This window comes from Prionailurus bengalensis, chromosome C2 (genome assembly GCF_016509475.1).
Source record: "Prionailurus bengalensis isolate Pbe53 chromosome C2, Fcat_Pben_1.1_paternal_pri, whole genome shotgun sequence".
Lineage (NCBI taxonomy): Eukaryota > Metazoa > Chordata > Mammalia > Carnivora > Felidae > Prionailurus > Prionailurus bengalensis.
Window position 1 is genome coordinate 75,606,606 of NC_057350.1, and position 18,074 is coordinate 75,624,679.

At 39.2% G+C, this 18,074-nt stretch overlaps 3 protein-coding genes across 3 annotated transcripts in view; 1 reads left to right on the plus strand and 2 right to left on the minus strand.

Annotated features, from left to right (window-relative positions):
• The window catches only part of ATP13A5 (ATPase 13A5), a 141,210-nt gene extending 140,733 nt beyond the window's left edge, over positions 1 to 477 (plus strand). The window contains exon 30 of the mRNA XM_043594576.1: positions 202 to 477. Within this exon, the coding sequence (XP_043450511.1) occupies positions 202 to 462 (261 nt within the window). The 3' untranslated portion in view covers positions 463 to 477. The remainder of the gene's footprint in view (positions 1 to 201) is intronic.
• The window catches only part of LOC122491601 (phospholipase A and acyltransferase 1), a 76,356-nt gene that overhangs the window by 5,776 nt on the left and 52,506 nt on the right, over positions 1 to 18,074 (minus strand). The window lies entirely within an intron of this gene.
• On the minus strand, positions 4,321 to 13,689 carry LOC122490990 (phospholipase A and acyltransferase 1-like). The gene is made up of 2 exons (XM_043593295.1): positions 13,342 to 13,689; positions 4,321 to 4,564 (listed from the first exon to the last, which is right to left on the minus strand). The coding sequence occupies exons 1-2, from the start codon at positions 13,687 to 13,689 to the stop codon at positions 4,463 to 4,465; spliced, it is 450 nt and encodes a 149-aa protein (XP_043449230.1). The 3' UTR covers positions 4,321 to 4,462.

The window sequence follows — 18,074 nt, forward strand, 5'->3', positions numbered from 1 at the left end:
GTGAACACAAGCACACTGCCTTCTCAAGGGAGAGAACCAGGGAGCTGCTAGACTTGGTGGGGACAGCAGGGAGTAAAGTTGCCTCAGAAGCAGTTTTAAATAAGTACATCTGAGAGACAGGCCCCAGGTGGGCGGTGAGTACCCTGGCTGCAGGGGAATGTGGAAAGATGGTTTGATTGTTTTCTCCACTTGATTTCTCAGGATTTCATTCTTCAAAATCGAAAGCTCTGGCTATGGATCAAAAAAGAATTTGGATTCTATTCTAAAAGTCAATATAGGCACTGGCAAAAAACGCTGGCAGAAGATTCCACCTGGCCTCCCACAAACAGAACGGATTATTCAGGCGATGGTGAAAATGGATTCTACATCAACCGTGGCTATGAAAGCCCTGAACAGATTCCAAAAGCAAAACTCGGATTGGAAGGCCAAACCGCAGAACAGCATTTTTGGACCAGGCTGTAATCAGAATTATTGTCATATGGGATTAAACATCATCTCCTTGCTCCCAGAAACTAACATATTGTGGAGAGGTGATGACAGTCTACCTCTACCTTTCTTTATCCATCAGAGAATTCAAGGTGCATTTCTCAATGTATTGAACCTTGCAAAAAAGAACCTTAAATATGCTTATTTTGACTGTATCCTCCACTACTGAGGAAAAACATGAACTTCCTCGATTGTCTTTTTTTTTTTTTCCTTAATATTGCATACCATTATCCTGGCGGAAATGCCCAAGCTTTTATGGTAGTGAAATTAGTGGTATGAACATCAGTAGAAGGAAAATTCAAGAAGAGTTTGGTCTTTGAAAGTTTCACCAATATATCTTTAAGTCACAGACAAATAAAAGAATATGGGGGGAAAAAGTCTTTCTATCAATAAATTGTCACAAGTTTACTGAAACTTATATTCACTTGAGAAGACCATTTATGTACCTATATTTTCCAAAGGTCACAAAATTCCTCTTTTTGCTTCTTTTTTATGGCTTTAATAAAGAAAGAAGAACTGAGAATTCCTTCAGAAAAATTAAGTCTGTAATAAGTAGAGAATGATGGAGATGCCTGTTAACTGCCTATAATCTTGGCTTGGACACAGCTTCTATCTAAGCCAACTCCACTGATGTTGGCATCACCCAAAGTATATTGTTTTGGGGACAGTGTGTCCTGAACGTCCATGGTAGAGCACAAAGATAATGGGATAAATGTTAAAATATACTTTTCACTTAAAGAAGCATGACACTTTTATTTATTTGTTGCTATGGACAGATGAAACCCTCAGGTTCTAAGTCAAAAAGTTGGTTCAAACTCAGCATTGCTCATCTTAAAACACAACCCTGGGGAAAGGATTCCTTATGTTTGTGTCTTCAGCATGACAAGCATCAGGCTGCTGAACGACCTCAAGTCCCATTTCATCTTTTCATTATTTTACTCAATCATTATGTGCGCACTAATGGCCACAAGAAAAGGTATATCCTCTGTAAATATATTCTGTATGTTATTACCTTTAATATATATCTACTTCTCGGTGACCTTGAGAGGACATACATCTCTAGTGAACCTTTTAAATTAGCTAGTAGGCTTTCCTTGTGACCATAAATTAAGTTTTGCTAATTTAACAGATCTTTAATGGCTCATAGGCAATTAGCTAACCAGTTCTATCCCACGAGCTCCAGTTATGTGCCTAATACTGTGATGGATGCATTCAATAATGCCTTTATAATTCTGTAATCCTTAGAGCTGAAAAAATGTTTTTAACATTTCAGCAATGCATTGCTGTATATAGTACTATATACTTTGTTATACACACCAGCAGCATAAATGCAAATTCCTATAAAAACAAACCCTTTTTATTTGCATTTTATTTGCTTTTTAACCTTTTCTTGGGTGGATGGCTTTAGCGAGGGATTATTTTATAACGTGTCTAATTTAGTGACTACCAATGAAAGATGAAAAGACAAAGAAGAGTTCTAGATTAAGAAATATATGCCAACCTAAAATATATGGCAGCTCAGATTTCTTGAACTGGCATATTAGTATTTAGTAATTTGACCTTCAGAATCAGAAGATTCAATTGACACACTATGACATTTAGATAACATAAAAAGATTTAAAAAATCTTTATTCAATAAATGTACTGCCTCCCTTGCCCAGTTTTTCCAACACCCTATTAGTTATCTGATAGATGATGATATTTATTTCATAGGTCTTTTTTTTGTGTGTGTAGGGAGGGCACATAATAAAGTTGAACTCTATGCTTGACTTTGCTGAAAGTACTCTCAGAGAAGGGCTTAGTAGTTTTGGAAGAAATGTTTGATAAAAGCACAATGAGCATGACCCTGGACAGTCTTAAGCTGCCCATCATGAAGAATGGGCATTTTTATGGGAAAACTGATGACTAACTTTGTGAGCTTTCCTCTCAGGGTGAACACCACTGGAGCCTGAACACGACCTATGTGGAAAGGTATCATCGAATTCAATTAAAGTGCACTTGTGACCCAGCATAGCTGGGGACTGCCTTGTGGAGTGGAGGGGTCTAGAATTCACTAGTAAGGTTTGACCTGAAGATCCTCAGGAGGTCCTTTCTGTCTCCACTTCCCTTCCCTCTCCCATCGGCTGGCATGGTAATCCCACCACACCCGAGTCTCCTCCTTTGGGTAAAATTTGCCCTCTGCAGTCATACTTTATTAAAAGGTAAGCACACCCTGGGAAAGGTAACACATTATGCTGATGCCAATCTCACCCTAATTTGACAATATTAGAAAAATTCTTTTTTTTTTTTTACTATTACTTCAAAGGAGAGCATAAAAGGAAGAAGAAACTTAATGTACAATAAAAATGAAGGGGTGACTTTGGATCACGGTATCCGGTAGAAGACACCCACCCCTCCCAGAGGACAAGTGGAGGAAGAGGGATTTTGGGGGTTATCTGGAGACAGAACTGGTGTCATAAGAAAGGGAACGGATTAGACAGGGAACAAGGAAGAGAGATGGGGTCCCTATCATTGATAGGGTCCTAGACCCTATCTATTCATTGAGTCTTCAGTTTAGTTACTTTATCTACCACGTTCCTTATTCCCTGATCATACCCTCTCACCCCCATTTAATTGAACTTTTTCTTTATTTAATGTCATGCTTTTAATTATGACATAAGAAGGATATCATTGCTTAGCAGTGTGGTTGGTAGGGTAATGGTACAATGTCTGATACAATCCTAGGGTATCGAGACCTGCATTCACTTTTTTCCACCTGCTGCCAACAGGAATTGCATTGGGAATATATTAAAAAGTAATTTGTTTCATTCAACATATAATCAACAAAATGAAAGAATAAAATCATGACACTCCTTGATTTACAGTAAAAGCTTTAAACAGTAACACGAGATATTGTTTTCTAAAAATGGCATTTGAAACCTACATTTAATGATCTCTTGTTAGGGTTAAAAGGGTCAAACCCCCGAAATACTTCAAAGGAAACAATGTAGCTCCATAGAACAGAACAACCCACTCTTGCTGTTCACTCCTGACACACACTCCTGACAAATGAGTGACTTCCAGGGAAATCTGGATCCCAAACACCAGAGCAAAGGATCCCAACTCCCATATGCCCCACCCCCATCTGCACAGGAACTAGGAGCTAGGAGTCCACCCTCAAATGGATTGTGAATCAAAGCTCCTCAAACTGCCTAACCAAATGCTCAATTTCCCAGTTTCTTTTTTTTTTAATATGAAATTTGTTGTCAAATTGGTTTCCATACAACACCCAGTGCTCATCCCAACAGGTGGCCACCTCAATGCCCATCAATTTCCCAGTTTCTTTTCTGTTCAGTTAGATGTCAATCTCAACAATTTGGGAATCTTAACATTTCTTTTAAAACCACATACAAATGGCTCTTCATTCCTCTGGCAAGTACAAAATAGCCCACCCTCAGGAGAAAGGAAACCAATATTTATGGTAAAAGATAAAATATGATGTGATTGTGTTAAGATCTTCCGCTGTCTTGCTCAAAAGGCTACTGCTTCTTGGGGCGCCTGGGTGGCGCTGTCGGTTAAGCGTCCGACTTCAGCCAGGTCACGATCTCGCGGTCCCTGAGTTCGAGCCCCGTGTCAGGCTCTGGGCTGATGGCTCAGAGCCTGGAGCCTGTTTCCGATTCTGTGTCTCCTTCTCTCTCTGCCCCTCCCCCGTTCATGCTCTGTCTCTCTCTGTCCCAAAAATAAATAAAAAATGAAAAAAAAATTAAAAAAAAAAAAGGCTACTGCTTCTTGTGTAAGCTGCCATGGCAAATCTCTGCTGGTAGGGAGAAAAATTTCCACGGCTCATTAATGAGATAACATCAGTAAGCAATTTATTAAAGAGACTGCCATCCATCACTGGAATTTTGAACAATAATCATGCATCGAAAATAAGTATTCCCAGTTTTTTTTCCCTCCTCACAAATTCCTTCAGTTCCAATATCTCTTCAGTAAATTGTTAATAGTATTTTGCTCTTTGTCTTTTTGGAAACAAGCCCAGGAGTGAGAAGACACCAGCAGCAGCTGTCACAAACCCAATGGTACTTATTGCTTGGTTGGCCTATAGAGAAATGAGAAACAAAAAACACCACAGCTTATTCTAAAGGCACCTCAGTGTCCTAAATCCAAGCAAACTGAAGACCCTTTCGATGACACCGGAAAAATTTAAAGCTTCATGCCAAATTAAATTCTGTGTGAAGATGAATAAATTTATAATTTTTGTAATTATGACAAAGAGATAATTAAATACACGTAGGTGTATGTTTCTCATATTTTTATGGCCCCCAATAGTTTATAACTCATTATGGCACAATTCCTAATAATCATCATAGTACATCTGGGAGGTAGTGCTACTCCTATTTGGGAAAACTTGGTAAGTTAAGTGATTTGCCTGAGGTCATACCACCAACATGTTTAGATATGGGTTGAGCCATGAACCATGTGTTTCCCTTCCAAACAATCCCTACCTCCTTAATACACCCTAGTTTGGTCTATACCAGAGTGAATATCATGTGTGTGTGTGTTCCTGACTCAAGAATGTCTACTAGAGAAAGAATTCACAGATGTAATCTAAACTAAATACCTATATGCTCTTATTTGGTAGCAACAATTTCTCTTTTGATAAACAAACTTCAAAAGAGGTCACTACTGATGTTAACTATTGTGTCACAAATTAATTTGTCATGTAGACAAACTAAAATAAACTACTCTCGAGCTCAGTTGTCCATAAAGGAGTTCAGACGTTTGTAGCTTTAAGGGTATTAATCATCATGATGAGGCATCTAATAAATATTCATGATTTTCATGGCACTCAGCTAATACTGCCTTCCATCTGCATGAGTTTGCGTGCAGTTTTATGACCCAAAGGTCATATTCAGATGCTTCAGAGTCATCAGACATTCTGAAAACAACAGTTGTTCTCTGGGATTGAAGAATCAGGCTTTCAAATAAAGCAAAACATTTCCCCCAAATGATTCCAGGGACAAACCCAAATGCTGGAAAGCCTGACCCAGATCACGTTTGAGCATGCCTTCTCTCTAACCCACAGGTCTCCACCACAGAGCCTGCCACCCCCACGTGACTGCCACATAGTGCTGCCTCCCTACCTGCAGCTTCCCTGTGGGAACCAGACTGCAAGGGCCTGGCCAATGACAGGAGCATTTACTCCATTTATATCACCCTGGGGTCTGCAGGGACAAGGCCAGTCACCAAAACTCCCTGCTGTGCCACCATCCCCAGCTGCCAGGGAGAGTGGCAGCTGGCGAAGAAATGACAAATGCTATTTTACTTTACAATCCTAACTTTATTTGGTTGCTTGATTATTTTACTCATAATTTTTAATTAGTCACCACCTAAGTTATTTCCCGGGGAAAGAGTCACAATTTGCTGCAGTCCAGAACTACCCATGGGGAGCCAGGGGGACAGGCAGATACAAGACAGAGGACAAAGTTCCAAAGAGAGGCAAAATCAATAATCGGATAGTCAATCGAATAATCAAGCCTAACTCTCATATAATTCCAGGCAGATGCTGAGATCCCAAGATCTGATACAGGGAAATATGGTGGTGGCGGGGCAATGAACAAATAAGAAGATGCAATTGGTATCTTTAGAGAGAGGAGTCAAATGGCAGTAGGGTACAGCCCTGGGGAAGATCCTGTGGGCTTCCCAATTCCCAAACACTTATTTAAAATTATATTCTAGATGGCAAAATCCTGTGACAATCCCTTGGCGTTTTGTGTAATGGGATCTGCTAAACGCAGACCTAACTCACTGGGTATCTTTCAGCCAGTAGAAATACAAGAGATGAAAGAAATCCCACAAATCTAAGAGGCCTGGGGAAAGCAATGTGATCCTAAGCCAAAATCCCCTGAGAGCACACAGGCCAGATACAATTACAAGGAAACTATTTCCTATAGTGCACGCGGTTTCCCAAATCCCAAACACTTACTTCAAGTTACATTCTAGATGGCAAAACCTTGTGTGATTGGGACAATCCCTTGGCGTTTTGAGTAACAGGATCTGACTTGCAAGATTGTAACAGCTCAGAATGTTCTCAGAACCTATATGAACACGAGCTTTTATTTCACAACTTATTTAGGATTATAAAGTCACCTAAGCTGACTCTTCATACTTTTATCCTTTACAGGGCTTTCTGACTGTGGGCCATAATAAAAGCCTCATTCTGAGGATCTAAACATGACCAGGGAAATATTAGTTGAATCTGGAGTGCTGTATCCTAACATAGCATAGCTGGGTCACAGATGACCACAAGGTCTACCAAAATTCCTTTTCCTCTGAGACTGGAGCACTGGAGCACTGGAGCACAGTCAGAGTATATTGTAGATCAGCTTGTTCAGGCCTATGCAAGAATGCTGCCATCTTCCACAAAGCTAGGCACATTTCAATACCTTGGTAAGACTATACCAGTGGAGCATGTCTACTTAAAATCTTTTCTAAAAGAAAAGACAAGCCACATACTAGAAAAAAACAAAACAAAACATTTCCAACAGGCAAATCTTACAAGGAACTGTTACCCGAAATATGTAAAAAGCTCTTAAAACGCAACAAAAAGAAAACAAGCAAGCCACCCAGTTTAAAAATGGGCAAAAGATCTCAAGAGACACATCGTCAAATATGCAAATGACAAAGGAGCATATGAAAAGACGCTTAACTTCATACATGTTTAGGGAATTGCAAATTAAGACAGTGAGACACCACTGTGTACCTATTAGAATGGCTAAAACCCAAAATGCTCACAATACTAAATGTGGAAGAAGACATGGAAAAACAGGAACTCTCCATTCATTGTTGGTGGGAATCCAAAAGGGCACAGCCACTTTGTAAGACCTTCCATGGTTTCTAACAAAAATAAACATATTCTTACCATACAATCGAGTAATCATGCCCTTTGGTATTTACACAAAACCCTGCACACAAATGTTTCTAGCAGTTTTATTCCTAATTACCAAAACTCGGAATCAACCAAGATGTTTTTTAGTTGCTGAATGTACATCCAGACAATGGAGCGTTACTTGGTGATAGAGAAAAATGAGTTACCAAATCATGAAAAGACATGGAGGAATTTTAAATGCATGTTGCTTAGTATGCATTCTTCTCAGCAGTTGCCAGACACTTGAGAGGAGGAAAGACGAATAGGCAAGCAGAGCACGGAGAAGTTTTAGGGTAGGGAAACTATTCTGTATGATACTGTACTAATGGATATATGTCACTATACAGTTACAATTTATAGAATGCAAAACACTAAGACTAAACTCTAATGTAAACTATTTTAGGAGAGGCAAAATTTTTCCTTTGTGCATCTTAGGTTTTCAGCTGAGGCTCACTAATAAAAGGCAAATTGACAAGAGAAAAACAGAGGTTTATTAACATGTACATCTCAAACATACACAGGAGAAACTCAGGGAAGAGTAATTCAAAGAGGTGGCTTAGAATTCAGGCTTACATAGCACATCTTCAGCAAAGATCAATACATTTGTAGAGTAATGGCAGGACAAAAGAGAGCAGTTTCAGGCTGCCAAGGATGGCAGACCACGGTAAGGTAAACATGGGAAATTAAAGGCAAAGGCTAGTTAGTAAGGGTTGTTATATAACATTTTTTTTTACATTTATTTATTATTGAGAGACAGAGAGACACAGAGCATGAGCAGGGGAGGGGCCAAGAGATGCAGAGACACAGAATCCGAAGCAGGCTCCCGGCTCTGAGCTGTCGGCACAGAGCCCGACACGGGGCTTGAACTCACAAACCGCGAGATCATGACCTGAGCCAAAGTCGGACGCTCAACCGACTGAGCCACCCAGGTGCCCCAGTAAGTGTTGTTATTTAGATTCCTCTACTGGTTGTCTGTGATGATTAATTGTTGTCCTTCCTGCTAGCAAAGGGAAGAGGGACACCTTTCAAAAATGTATCTCCCACTTTTAGGCAAATATGTGGAGAGCAGGGCCTGCTTCTTCTCAAGTGCCTTCAGCTCTTGATAATAAATAATAATCCTTATGCCACATATTTTGAGGTGATATTCTAGTTTCCTTCACTATGGACTTTGGTGGATAATGTGTCAGTGTTGGTTCATTGTTTGTAACAAATATACCACACTGATATGGAACGGTGATGGTGGGGGAGGCCGTGTATATGGGTGATGGGGAGGGGGTATGTGGGAACTCTCTAAAATTCCAGATCACATTTGCTGTGAACTGTAGATTACTCTAAAAAAAATGAAGCCTATTAACTTTTTTAACACAAAAAAGCACGAAGAAGAAAAAGATGGACCATGATCCTTCCACCTTTCTAATCTTTTTAAATGCAGTTGAGGTTTTTTAATTTCAGAGAAATACATAGCCATTCCCCAAGAAAACTGTTCTATGTTCAAGACCCCTAATCCCTTGCAGCTAAGGCAGTCCTGAGAAGAAAATACATTGCAATCCAGGCCTATCTCAAGAAACAAGAAATATCCCCAACCTAACCTCACACCTAAAGGAACTAGAAGCAGAGCAGCAAAGAAACCCAAAATCTAGCAGAAGAAGAGAAATAATACAGATGGGAGCAGAAATAAACATTATAGAAACTGAAAAAAACAGTAGAACAGATCAACGCGTCAAAGAACTGGTTTTCTGAAAGAATAAACACAATTGATAAACCCCTAGCCAGACTTTTCAAAAAGAAAAGAGAGAGGACCTAAATAGATAAAATCATGAATGAAAGAGAAGAGATCACAACCAATACCACAGAAATACAAACAATTATTAGAGAATACTATGAAAAAATATATGCCAACAAACTGGACAACCTGGAAGAAATGGACAAATTCCTGGACACCCACACACTACCAAAACTCAAGTGGGAAGAAATAAAATATTTGAACAGACCCATAACCAGCGAGGAAACTGAATCAGTTATCAAAAATCTCCCAACAAATAAGAGTCTTAGGCCAGATGGCTTCCCAGAGAAATTCGACCAGACATTTAAAGCAGAGTTAATACCTATTCTTCTCAAGCTGTTCCAAAAAATAGAAATGGAAAGAAAACTTCCGGACTCATTCCATGAAGCCAGCATTACCTTGATTCCCAAAGCAGACAGAGACTTCACTAAAAGGGAGAATTACAAAGCAATATCCCTGATGAACATGGATGCAAAATTTCTCAACAAGATACTGGCAAATCGAATTCAACCGTATATTAAAAGAATTATTCCCCATGACCAAGTGGGATTCATTCCTGGGCTGCAGGGCTGGTTCAATATTCACAAATCAATCAGTGTGATCCATCACATTAAAAGAAGAAAGGATATAAGGGCCATATGGGATCCTGTCAATAGTTGCAGAAAAAGCATTTGACAAAACACAGCATCCTTTCTTAAAAACCCTCAAGAAAGTTGGGATAGAAGGAACATAGCTTAACATCATAAAGCCATATATGAAAAGCCCACAGCTAATATCCTCAACGGGGGAAAATTGAGAACTTTCCCTCTGAGATCAGGAACACTACAGGGATGTCCACTCTCACCGCTGTTGTTTAACATAGTGTTGAAAGTCCTGGCCTCAGGAATCAGACAACAAAATGAAATAAAAGGCATCTGAATTGGCAAAGAACAAGTCAAACTTTCACTTTTTGCAGATGCCATAATACTGTACATGGAAAACCCAAAAGACTCCACCAAAAAGCTGCTAGAACTGATATATGAACTCAGCAAAGTCGCAGGCTATAAAATCAATGTACAGAGATCAGTTGCATTTCTATACGCCAATAATGAAACACTAGAAAGAGAAATCAATAAATTGATCCCATTTACAATAGCACCAAGAACCATAAAATACCTAGGAATAAACCTAAGCAAGGATGTAAAAGATCTGTATGCTTAAAACTATAGAACACTTAAGAAAGAAATTAAAGAAGACACAAAGAAATGGAAAAACATTCCCATGCTCATGGATTGGAAGAGAAAATATTGTTAAGATGTCAATAATACCCAAAGCAATCTACACATTCCATACCAAAATTGCACCAGCATTCTTCTCAGAGCTAGAAGAAACAATCCTAAAATTTGTATGGAACCACAAAAGACCCTGAATAGCCAAGCTAATGTTGAAAAAGAAAACCAAAGCCAGAGGCATAATAATCCCAGACTTTAGCTTCTACTACAAAGCTGTAATCATCAAGACAGTATGGTATTGGCACAAAAACAGACACATAAACCAATGGAATAGAATACAGAACCCAGAATGGGACCCACAAATGTACAGCCAACTAATCTTTGAGAAAGCAAGAAAAGGGTATCCAATGGAAAACAGTCCCTTCAGCAAATGGTGCTGGGAGAACTGGACAGTAACATGTAGAAGAATGAAACTGGACCACTTTCTTACACCATACACAAAAATAAAGTCGAAATGGATTAAAGACCTAAATGTGAGACAGGAAACCATCAAAACCCTAGAGGAGAAAACAGGCAACAACCTCTTGCCATTTGCCACAATGTGGATGGAACTGGAGGGTATTATGCTAAGTGAAATAAGTCACTCAGAGAAAGACTGATACCATATGCTTTCACTCATATGTGGAATGTGAGTAACTTAAGAGAAGACCATGGGGGAGGCAAATGGGGAAAAATAGCTTTTAACAAAGAGGGAGGCAAACCATAAAAGACTCTTAAATACAGAGAACAAACTGAGGGTTGATTTGTGGGGGGTGTGGGGGAGAGGGGAAAATGGGTGATGGGCATTGAGAAGGGCACTTGTTGGGATGAGCACTGGGCATTGTATGTAAGCAATGAATCAAGGGAATCTACTCCCGAAGTCAAGAGGACACTATATATGCTGATGTTAGCTAACTTGACAATAAATTAGATTTAAATAAATAAATAAGTAAATACATAAATAAATAAATTTGTTGACACTTTCAAAAAAAGGCCCTTAATCCCTGAGGAGACCCCAAAACTAATCCAACACTAGCTATTGTTGGTAGTAATATTATCAATTATTGATAGTCATGAAAATAATAATAATGTGCTACAGTTTCTATCAGATCAACATAAATTTTATCGAGGAGTACCAATACAGCTATAAAATTCTTTTTTTTTTTTTAATTTTTTTTTTCAACGTTTATTTATTTTTGGGACAGAGAGAGACAGAGCATGAACGGGGGAGGGGCAGAGAGAGAGGGAGACACAGAATCGGAAACAGGCTCCAGGCTCTGAGCCATCAGCCCAGAGCCTGACTCGGGGCTCAAACTCCCGGACCGTGAGATCGTGACCTGGCTGAAGTCGGACGCTTAACCGACTGCGCCACCCAGGCGCCCCTAAAATTCTTAATTACTATTATTAAAAATAACATTCATCTAAGACACATTGTTTATTGAGATGGATGATATGTAATACAGTGCACTAAGAGACTTCAAATATCTAGTATAATCCCCCACAGAGCCTCAGTTTATAGGTTGGGAAACTGATAAACAATGTTCTCCAAGCCACCAACCTAATAACTGGGGAAGATGCGGTTGTAGCTCAGGTAAGCACAATTTCAAAGCTTAGGTGAGTTCTTAGGGCTGTCACTGTACTTCCTGCAACAGAACCAGCTAGAGAACAGTTCTAGTTGTTGAGGAATGATTAATTTTTCATGGGTCTTGATTCTGGGTATGAAAAGGGAAAAGATGAGGGATGGTAAATTAGAGCCAAAGCAAGAAGATGGTTCTGATCCCCCCCTTTTTTTTTAGCCACATTAAAAAAAATTGCTTCTTGAACACAGTGGACAACTTTATCATTTACAAAGGAGAGGAATGGACTCCACTTCCTAGTTACACCCTTAGTTTTTAATGCGAAGGTGAACAGGAATTTGTGTGGATATCTTCTGTGCTCTGGCTCAGAAGCGATTTATTGTTACATGGGAATAGCACATTCATTATGTTAATATATTTCCTAATAAAAATGCATTTCCAATTAAATTATTTCCTAATGAAAACAAATGTATCCTTTCATTATGTTCCCTGTCCCATCTTCCCAAGCTTCCGTGAGGGGAATTGGAAACTAATTCCTTAGAACAGATGTTTCTGTAACTGATTCAACCATTTCAGGATACTGGGAGCCTTTATTCATTCTTCAATATCCCTTTAATAAATCTTTAGGTTAGAACATCAATGTTGGAACTGGAATGGTGCCACAATAGGTAGAAAGAAGGCAAATGAACCAAGCATGCTTTTAGTTAGGAATCTGCCACGCTACAAAATAGTGTGAGAGACGACAACAATGCATGCTACTTTAAAAATAATAATTGATCCATTTTAAGAAATCATCCAAAATCTCAACCAATCAAAGGATCTGCTTAAAAGCACAAGATTCCTCTGAAACTAGCATTGCAAGGAGACAGGAACAATTTTCAAAGCCACCGAAACATGTCTGTCATTAGCTGGCCTCTCTCAGTCAGGTAATGGAGAAGAATCTCAGAGTTACCATCTCTATTTCTGGCAAATGAACTTCCATTTAAATATTTCAACATTCTTTTCAGAATGTCCCTTTCAGCATGTGAGGCTGCTGTATGGCAGAAAAACGGAAGGAAGGAACCCTGAAGGACAGAACGCAACAGGACTGACAGAAAAGCTATGGTCTTGATTCGGCTTCAAGCTCCTTCCAGCCCCAAATTCAAAATGTCCACGTTCACGCATTAATGTGGTCATAACTGCTACCTGATCTTGGACACCTCAATTCCTGTCCTTATCCTTCAGGATTCTCACCTTTTCTCCATTCTTTTCATTTTGTTTTAGGCCTGAGAATCTTATAGTCAGTAGTGCTTATTTTCCCAAGGTAAGAAACTTCTATGTCTTCTAAAGAAAACTCACCTGCTCTGAAACTCCTTCTCCATAGCGAAGCAAAGTCACAAAATGCTCACAGTTGTTGACAAGTATGTCATAATCCACCTCCTGTCCAATAACAATCTCTGACCGCTGCATGACTTCCTCCATGGGGAGAGGAGGATAAGTTTCATCATATTTATTGTTTATTCTGTATGTGTCATTTCCCACGACATCCTTCAGGGGCTGCATCTTCACCAGGGCCTTCCTGCTAAATATAGACTTGGCGCTTGTAAATGCTGCAGGAATGCCATCCTCTATAAGGAGAATTCTGGTTAGCAAGATGTGGTGACCCAGCTCAGAGAACCCCAATGCCAGAGTATTGCAATGCCACATGTTGGAAGTGAACCCAGCTCGGTTCCCAACTTAGCACCAAACCAGAAGCTACTTAATCATACCAGGCTTAATAACTCACTTGGTAGTTTATCAATGACACTTCATACTGTATGAGGGAAAATAGAAGAGAAACCTGTATCTGCCCGTAGAGAAAATTGAGTGAGAAAACTACCCATTCTTGGAGAACAAGTTCTCTATCAATTGGCATTATTATTAGAGATCTTGGTATGTGTTCCTAACATAGTACAGATAAAACCATTGTTTCCTTTTTTCCCATAAAATGTGCTTTTTTTCAGAATCTGAACCCTTCCCAACTACTCTCTTTGGGCCTCAGCTGTGTGCATTGTGATTGATAAGCTCGTCCTTGTTGTCTAAGTGTGCTCCTTACCCCTTTCTCTCCTTTTTACACTTGTTCTTTCCACTTGGCTTCAATTTGGTTCCAATTTGAAACCCCTCCAAGGGGTCAGCTGGGGTCAAGCTGGGGCCCTGCTTTTGTCTTGCCAGTTCCTTTAGGCCAAGAAACTAAGTCCTGAAACTGAATCTAACCTAGTAGGCCCTGTCCACCAGATGCAGCCCCATGCAATGCCACACCCACCTGTTACATGTCCCACCCCTGCAACTCCCTTTTAACGGCCTCAGTTGGCAAACAGTTGCCTAGACTGCTAGATACCTTTGTCTCCTGGTCTGCTACTGCCAGCATCTGAGGTTGGACAGATGATTGCTCAGTGTTCAGCTCTAACACCTGGCCCTGGTCCCTCTCCATCTGCCCAAGACTGCTATGCTTGGCTATGTGTTCAAGTCAATCATGAGAGAGAGAGTCTCCATGTAACCAGTGTGTAGAGAGTCTTCCTTTTTGTAATAACTAAAAGCTAACTTTCTTTTCCACTCCCTTTTTTTCCTACCTTCCAAGTTCCTTTTCCTTCAAGCAGCACTTCCAGTTAATATCTTACACATTGGAAGTTCTTGTACAAGTCCTTAGAGCAGAGGTCTCCTAGTTAGAATTACTAAAGTTTTATTTACACTAGTCTGATGCTATCAATTTAGAGAGGAGGACACTGAAGCTTAGAGAGGTAAACTGGCTTGCAAAATACCACCTGAGTAGTTAACAATAGAACCAGAAAACTGCGTTTCAGTCTACAGGATCAGAGCTCAGTACTAGAACCATGTTAAAATGGAGCTTAACACATGAAAATAAGGGAAGAGCAGAAAAATCTCTTATTGTTTTCCGGACGTGAAAACTGCAGAGATATTGCAGCATTGCTTACTGTTAATCACTAGACTCTGCAGAAACTAATGGGTGTGTATCGTAAATGTCACTTTATTTGCCATTTCCATTTCCAATATTCTAGAACAAGAGGCAAATATCTCAAGATGTTGCAAAAGTCACTACATTAAAAATTCTCAGACATCTCCAAGATAGTAAGACCAAGGTTATTAAAACTTCTTTCTAAACGTAACTTGAAGAAAAAAAAATCTCCAGGCTACTTGTTATTTGCATACATTTTTTTTTCTTAAAAAATGAATTAATTTGTGCTTATTTCTAAATATTTAGGAAATATATAAAAAAAACAACATAAATGTGTAAATTTAATCACCCATTATCTGCCCAACCATAATCATGTTATTATTTTGATAATATTATATCCTTTTATTATGTCTTTTATTAACACATGTATATTGAAGCATACCTATGTGTGCATTCACATGGGTATATATTATTTCTTTGCAAAGTAGGTATAATATGACACACTGCATTTTTAATCTAGATTTTTTCAAGTAAATATCATGCAAGATTATTTCTCAAGCAATTAAGCATGTCCAGAAATATGATTTTTAAGGGCCGTTAAATAGCTATTGTTTTGGCTTATCTAGCACCCCATCCCACCTCTGCCTCTTTCTTTCTGGAAATGATTTTGTGTGGGCTAATCACAGTATCTCCTTCTCCAGGGCACAACGATGGTGCAGTGATGGGCATGGGATCCACACTCGCCCAAATTAGATTGTTCTCCATGCTTATTTCTAACTGCAACAGGCAGGGATTGACCCTCTCTTATTAGATCACAAGACTATAAGAATGAGAGCCTAAGGATGTTGATGACTATCAGTTCAGTCTCCTAGAGAGGCATAGTCTGGGAGAATTAAGACAATACTTGGAAAGGAAATGCAGATGTGAGTCTTGATACTCATGCTTATACCCCTACATCCAGGCATCCTTGAAGCCAGCACCAACCGTCTTTATCCTTTTTGTAGTTTTCCTCAGTGAAGCAATGAATTTGCCTTTTTGCTTATGCTAACTTTTGTTTGTTTCTGTTACTTGCAACCAAAGAATTCTGTCAATATTCTGTGACAAAGTCTTAATTCACTTAACTAGTCTACTATTGAATCTAAGCCATTGTTGGCTTTTTTTTTTTTTAACCTCTTCATCCCCTTCACATATTTCACCTATCCCTCCCCTCCCCTCTGGCAACCACCCATTTGCTCTCTGTATTTGTGAGTCTGTTTCTGGTTTGTTTGTTCATTTGTGATTTTGTGGGTTTTGGTGTTTTTTTTTTTTTTTAGATTCCACATAGAAGTGAAATCACATGGTATTTGTCCTTATCTTATTTCACACAGCATAATACCATCTAGATCCATCTATGTTAAGGCAAATGCAAAGATCTCATTCTTTTTTATGGCTAACATTCCATTATATATATATTACATATTATGTATATATGTATGTGTATATACATATACATAATTTATTATGTATATATATATTTGTGTGTGTGTGCATGTGTGTGTGTGTGTGTGCGAGTATATATATTACATCTTCTTTATCCATTCATCTCTCAGTGGACACCGAGGTTGCTTCCTTATCTTGGCCCTTGTAAATAAAGCTGCAATAAACATAGGGGTACATACATCTTTTCGAATTAGTGTTTTCACTTTCTTTGGGTAAATATCCAATAGTGGAATTATTGGATCATTGGTTTTTTTTGAGGAAATTTTAATTTTCTGTGGAAATATCATACTGTTTTCCACAATGGCTACACCAATTTATATTCCCACTGACAGTGCAGGAAGATTCTCTTTTTTCCACATCCTCACCATCATTTGTTATTCTGCCATTGCTTGTTTTTTAAACTGTTATGAGATAGAAGTGAATACCTTTATGCTGAATGTTATTCTACATCTTTATAAATATTTCTGAAGAATAGACTCAGAGAAGTAAAATTACAGGGTCAGAGCATAGGAACTCTTTTAAGACTCTTCATACACACTATTAAATTGTTTTCTTTTTTTTTCAATATATGAAGTTTATTGCCAAATTGTTTTCCATACAACACCCAGTCTCATCCAAAGTGCTCATCGAAGTACTTCCATACAACACCCAGTCTCATCCAAAGTGCTCATCGAAGTACTTCCATACAACACCCAGTACTCATCGAAGGTGCCCTCCTCGATACCCATCACCCACCCTCCCCTCCCTCCCACCCCCACCAACCCTCAGTTTGTTCACAGTTTTTAAGAGTCTCTTATGCTTTGGGTCTCTTCCACTCTAACCTCTTTTTTTTTTTTTTCCTTCCCCTCCCCCATGGGTTTCTGTTAAGTTTCTCAGGATCCACAGAAGAGTGAAACCATATGGTATCTGTCTTTCTCTGTATGGCTTATTTCACTTAGCATCACACTCTCCAGTTCCATCCATGTTGCTACAAAGGGCCATATTTCATTCTTTCTCATTGCCACGTAGTACTCCATTGTGTATATAAACCACAATTTCTTTATCCATTCATCAGTTGATGGACATTTAGGCTCTTTCCATAATTTGGCTATTGTTGAGAGTGCTGCTAGAAACATTGGGGTACAAGTGCCCCTATGCATCAGTACTCCTGTATCCCTTGGGTAAATTCCTAGCAGTGCTACTGCTGGGTCATAGGGTAGGTCTATTTTTAATTTTTTGAGGAACCTCCACAGTTTCCAGAGCGGCTGCACCAATTTGCATTCCCACCAACAGTGCAAGAGGGTTCCCGTTTCTCCACATCCTCTCCAGCATCTATAGTCTCCTGATTTGTTCATTTTGGCCACTCTGACTGGCGTGAGGTGATATCTGAGTGTGGTTTTGATTTGTATTTCCCTGATGAGGAGAGACGTTGAGCATCTTTTCATGTGCCTGTTGGCCACCCGGATGTTTTCTTTAGAGAAGTATCTATTCGTGTTTTCTGCCCATTTCTTCACTGGGTTTTTTGCTTTTCGGGTGTGGAATTTGGTGAGCACTTTATAGATTTTGGATACTAGCCTTTGTCCGATATGTCATTTGCAAATATCTTTTCCCATTCCGTTGGTTGCCTTTTAGTTTTGTTGGTTGTTTCCTTTGCTGTGCAGAGAAGCTTTTTATCTTCATA